Source organism: Pseudophryne corroboree, chromosome 10 (assembly GCF_028390025.1).
Source record: "Pseudophryne corroboree isolate aPseCor3 chromosome 10, aPseCor3.hap2, whole genome shotgun sequence".
Lineage (NCBI taxonomy): Eukaryota > Metazoa > Chordata > Amphibia > Anura > Myobatrachidae > Pseudophryne > Pseudophryne corroboree.
In genome coordinates, this window is record NC_086453.1 from 58,045,799 (window position 1) to 58,051,798 (window position 6,000).

At 48.0% G+C, this 6,000-nt stretch overlaps 1 protein-coding gene across 1 annotated transcript in view; it reads right to left on the reverse strand.

Annotated features, from left to right (window-relative positions):
• The window catches only part of TRPM4 (transient receptor potential cation channel subfamily M member 4), a 211,149-nt gene extending 208,898 nt beyond the window's left edge, over nt 1-2,251 (reverse strand). Inside the window, exon 1 of the mRNA XM_063942435.1 lies at nt 1,961-2,251. Coding sequence (XP_063798505.1) covers nt 1,961-1,987 — 27 coding nt within the window. The 5' untranslated portion in view covers nt 1,988-2,251. The remainder of the gene's footprint in view (nt 1-1,960) is intronic.
• Between the last annotated feature and the right edge of the window lie 3,749 nt (nt 2,252-6,000).

Below are 6,000 nucleotides of genomic sequence, written 5' to 3' on the forward strand. Positions count from 1 at the left end.
GAGCTCAAATTTATCTGCCTTAAAGCTCAAAGCGAGAGAAAATCCCCATTTTAAGTTAAAAACCCCTGGGACACTGTTCCTGTACCCCACCCCTTCCCCACAACCATTAATTAGGCAATTTGTTTTTAATCAGCATAATTTGGCTAGTAATTACATGTAATTTTTGGTTTGATATTCTGCACAGGGCAGAATCATGGGTTGTTATTCCGAGTTGTTCGCTAACTGCTTTCTGACGCTGTGCAGCGATCAGGCTGAAAAAGTCACTTCTGCACAATGCGTATGCGGCGCAATGCGCACGCGTGGCGTACTATTACAACGAACGATGTCGTTTCACACAAGGTCTAGCGAAGCTTTCAGTTGCACTGCTGGTCGCAGAGTGATTGACGTGAAGTGGGCGTTTCTGGGTGTCAACTGACCGTTTTCAGGGAGTGTTTGAAAAAACGCAGGCGTGCCAGGAAAAACACAGGCGTGGCTGGGCGAACGCAGGGCGTGTTTGTGACGTCAAAACAGGAACTGAACAGTCTGAAGTCATCGTAAGCGCTGAGTAGGTCTGAAGCTGCACAATTTATTTTTTTTGTAGCCGCTGTGCGATCCTTTCGTTTGCACTTCTGCTAAGCTAAAATACACTCCCAGAGGGCAGCGGCTTAGCATATGCACGGCTGCTAAAAACTGCTAGCGAGTGATCAACTCGGAATGACCACAATGGATTGAAAGAAGTGGGACAGGTATATGGGGGTGCTGCATTGCAGGTGAGAATTACAGCTGTTTTTTAGCCAATTTTTGAAAAAGGAACTGACAATGATCTAAATATCACCTTACAGGCATTTTATGCACCCCTACATGTAACTACAACATTTAATTGCTGAATAAACTTGGATGTTATCTTTTTTTTTTTTCACTGTTAAAAAAATTAAAAATCAGCCATTTGAAACCTTTTCGTAGCCCCAAATATTTAGCTTTTGGTCAGTAATAGAGGTCTCTATTGTTATTTGCAGTATTTTAGGGTACAGGCTGATTTCCTAATTTTTAATCATAATTAAGGCAGCTAGTATTAACAACAACAAAATACAGCATAGTCGCCTTAATCGGAAACTGGGCGCGATCGGTGTGTTCATTTCTAATTGGATATGCCCCCAGGTCTGACCAGACATAGGCTAAACACCATTAATTTTAGTACAACTGATGCTGCAGCTAGTATATATCTCACTGCTGTGGCCACAATGACATCCTTTTGCATAGCAGGATAGACAGATGTAGGTACTGTATCATACCATGGTTGATTCTATTTCGGAATTCGGAGTGGGAGAAGGGACCTTCTGACGTATCTAGGGGAGGAGACACGTCCCCGGGGGGAGGAGCTACGGGCGATCAGGGTACCCGAAAAGTACGCTCGCCACCTGATTACTAAAGGTAATAGTTGGTGGCGTGGATAGTAGAGGAACTATCCCGCTGGCCTAGCTCCTCCCCATTGTGTCGTAACTCCTCCCCCTTACGGAAAAGGTCCCTTAGCCCACTTGATTCTAGCATTTACCATCCTTGGAAGCTTTGTCATTATCGCCTAATGACTTGTACCACGGATAGTAAGGTAGGTTGTGAGTCCAAACTCTATAGCACCCTGATTTTGTCAGACTGGCATAAAAGACTGCATTAATAATTTCTAGTTAAGGTCTTTAATTACTGTATAAAGCCGTACACCTGTCACTATACCCTCTCAGCTCATTGTTGACAGGACACATAAGAGTTTCAGCTGAGTAACAAAGTGCAACAAGTTGTCTGATGCTCTATAAAACTCTGATTAGTGACTATACAACCCCCAGACTCTGATTCACTGACACATGGGCGCTGCAGCTGCAACTTTTAAGAACAAGAGAATGTACATAGCCGGCAAGTCCACGCCTGAGCTTCCTGCATAGCTACGGACACACACATGCCAGAGGCACACAGTATGTCGGATACATACCTGATCTTTAGGGATGTTGCTAGCCATGGCTCCAGCCGCCTGGGTTAGTCCAGCACAGCCTGTAACCAGCCGGCTGTCAGAGCAGGACTTGTGTGCAGTGTGGATTCCCGGCTGTTAGGGCTGGCTGGGAGCTAAGGAAGTTCAGTCCCAGGCAGTGTGAGGATGGTGTTCCTTACACTGTATGACACACCTACAGGACAGGAGTTACAATACTGCTTCTCCACCCTATTCCCCTCCCGCTGTACACACACCTGCCCAGAACCTGTCTGGCGGGATTGTAGGTCTTATGTATGCGGGGGCAGTGACATCACAAAGGCCCACTACTCCTTGTGCACACTGTCTCTGCTTTTATGGGCTGTATGTCCGCAAATTGCAAGAGGGACAGAATTTTTTATATATATATATATAAGGCTGCCTGTGAATGCTGGGGCTGTATATATACAGTAATTATATACTGCTGCTGTAGTAATAATAATAATAATAAAAATGTTATTTATATAGCGCTTTTCTGCAGCAGGACTAGTCAGTCGCTTTACAGACATAGGGCCTAATTCAGGTTGGATCGCATGCGCCCGCATTTTCATTCAGGCAGAGGCGGTTGCGGTGCAGGGTGGAGGGCAGCAATGCTTCGTTTCCAGGGAGAAGACGGAGCATTGCGGGGGCGGTGCGTTGTGAATGGAGGGCGGAGGCGGACGAACGGGAGCATGTTGTGGGTGTGATCACGGCGGCTGCCTGACATCACACGCAGTCGCTGAGATCAGGAAACTGGCGGCGAGTCTCCCGCGGCCGCAGCTAAGCTGCGTCGGCAGGAGGCTCCCGCAGTTTCTGCTAACAGACAGGTAATTACAAACGCTCCTCAATTTCTGCTTGTTCAACTGGGGGAGGCTCCGGTCAGCATGGTGGGGGGGCCGTGCCCTGCGATAGGCGGCCCCCAGCATGCGATACAAAGGATAGCAAATTCTGCTGATTATCCCCATAATAAACATAGCTGTATCTATGGGTAGTCTTCAGGTTGCCGGCGGCCAGGCTCCCGGCGACCACCATACCGGCGCCTTAATCCCGACCGCTGGCATACCGACATCTTTTCTCCCTCTTGGGGGTCCACGACCCCCCTGGAGGGAGAATAGATAGCATAGCGCGCCACCATGCCCGCAAGGGGCTCATTTGCGCTCACCCAGCTGTCGGTATGTCGGCGGTCGGGATTCCGACGCCGTTATGCTGGCCGCCTGGAGCCCGACCGCCAGCATACCATACTACACTCGTATCTGTGTGTCTAGGTGAGGGAGATGTATCAAGGAGTGAAAAGAGGGATGAAGTTGCTCACAGTAATCAGTCAGCTTCTACCCATCATTTTATAGACCTCACTCTCCAGATACTGTTGAACTACACATCCCAGCATGCCCTGCCATAGTTTTACTATCAGTGCATGCTAAAACTATGGCAGGGCATGCTGGGAAGTGTAGTTTCTTCACCAGCTGGACAGTCGCTTATTGCCCACCCCTGTCAGATAAATGCTACCTCAGAGCCTATTGGTTGCTATAGACAACTTCTCCACTTTTTACACTTCTAGATACATCACCCATCAGGGAAAGGCAGAGGCATGCACATCCCCTCACCCCCCCGCAAGTCAGCAAGGCTGTCTGATTGAGGAAACATCGGCCCTGTGCCGTAGCAGGGCTGTATTGTGCCCTGTGCCAGCCACGTCTCCCTGACCAAAGGTATTACGTAGAAGATGGGCCACCGGTGCCTGGATCAGAGGCGGAACTAGTGATTGATGGGCCCAGGTGCCAAAATCTGTTTTGAGACCTCCCCACCACCACTACGCAAAAGAGTGCTTTAAATTCACACTGTACTATGCACACTGCCCCCAATTCATATTATATGCCACACTGTGTTCCCTAATCACATAAAACACCCCATTGTCCCCCGAAATCCCATTATATGCCACACTGTGCCCCAAATTGCATCAAATACCCCAGTGTGCCCCAAAATCTCATAATATGTCACTGTGTGCCTCTCAAATCACATAAAACACCCCGGCATGCCCTAAAATCCCATAATATACCCCAGTGTGCCCCCAAAGCACATAATATGCCCCAGTGTTCCAAATCCTATAATATACCTCAGTGTGCCCCCAAAGCACATACAATTCCCCAGTGTGCCCCAAAATCACATATGTTCCAGTGGGCCTACATATCACATAATGTACACCAGAGTGTCCCCATTTTACATAATGATCCCCAGTGTGCCCCCCTATCACATAATGTACCACAGTGTGTCCCCATTTTACATAATGATCCCCAGTGTGCCCCCCTATCACATAATGTACCCCAGTGTGTCCCCATTTTACATAATGATCCCCAGTGTGCCCCCCTATCACATAATGTACACCAGAGTGTCCCCATTTTACATAATGATCCCCAGTGTGCCCTCTATCACATAATGTACACCAGAGTGTCCCCATTTTACATAATGATCCCCAGTGTGCCCCCCTATCACATAATGTACCCCAGTGTGTCCCCATTTTACATAATGATCCCCAGTGTGCCCCCCTATCACATAATGTACCCCAGTGTGCCCCCAAAGCACATAATATGCCCCAGTGTTCCAAATCCTATAATATACCTCAGTGTGCCCCCAAAGCACATACAATTCCCCAGTGTGCCCCAAAATCACATATGTTCCAGTGGGCCTACATATCACATAATGTACACCAGAGTGTCCCCATTTTACATAATGATCCCCAGTGTGCCCCCCTATCACATAATGTACCCCAGTGTGTCCCCATTTTACATAATGATCCCCAGTGTGCCCCCCTATCACATAATGTACCCCAGTGTGTCCCCATTTTACATAATGATCCCCAGTGTGCCCCCTATCACATAATGTACCCCAGTGTGTCCCCATTTTACATAATGATCCCCAGTGTGCCCCCTATCACATAATATACCCCAGTGTGCCCCAAAAGCACATAATATGCCCTAGTGTTCCAAATCCTATAATATACCTCAGTGTGCCCCCAAAGCACATACAATTCCCCAGTGTGCCCCAAAATCACATATGTTCCAGTGGGCCTACATATCACATAATGTACACCAGAGTGTCCCCATTTTACATAATGATCCCCAGTGTGCCCCCCTATCACATAATGTACCCCAGTGTGTCCCCATTTTACATAATGATCCCCAGTGTGCCCCCTATCACATAATGTACCCCAGTGTGTCCCCATTTTACATAATGATCCCCAGTGTGCCCCCTATCACATAATGTACCCCAGTGTGTAACCATTTTACATAATGATCCCCAGTGTGCCCCCTATCACATAATGTACCCCAGTGTGTCCCCATTTTACATAATGATCCCCAGTGTGCCCCCTATCACATAATATACCCCAGTGTGTCCCCATTTTACATAATGATCCCCAGTGTGCCCCCCTATCACATAATGTACCCCAGTGTGTCCCCATTTTACATAATGATCCCCAGTGTGCCCCCCTATCACATAATGTACCCCAGTGTGTCCCCATTTTACATAATGATCCCCAGTGTGCCCCCCTATCACATAATGTACCCCAGTGTGTCCCCATTTTACATAATGATCCCCAGTGTGCCCCCTATCACATAATGTACCCCAGTGTGTCCCCATTTTACATAATGATCCCCAGTGTGCCCCCTATCACATAATATACCCCAGTGTGTCCCCATTTTACATAATGATCCCCAGTGTGCCCCCATATCACACCGCTGCTGCTTATTTGTATAGTGAACCATCTGTTGTGCCTCTGTGGGCCAGGATATAAAGCTCGGCTAGTGAGTATTGGGCCGGGCCCCTTTGTTAGCTGGTGCAGATCTCCAATCTGGTGACCAGTGTATAAAGTAGACCTCCAATCTGGTGACTGGTGTATGAAGCAGACCTTCAGTCTAATGGCTGGTGTATAGCACAGACCTCCAATCTAGTGACTGGAGTCATAGGCGTTTCTATAATGGGTGCAATGGAAGCGGTACACACAGGCCCCTGGGTCCAGGAGGGGCCCACACCGC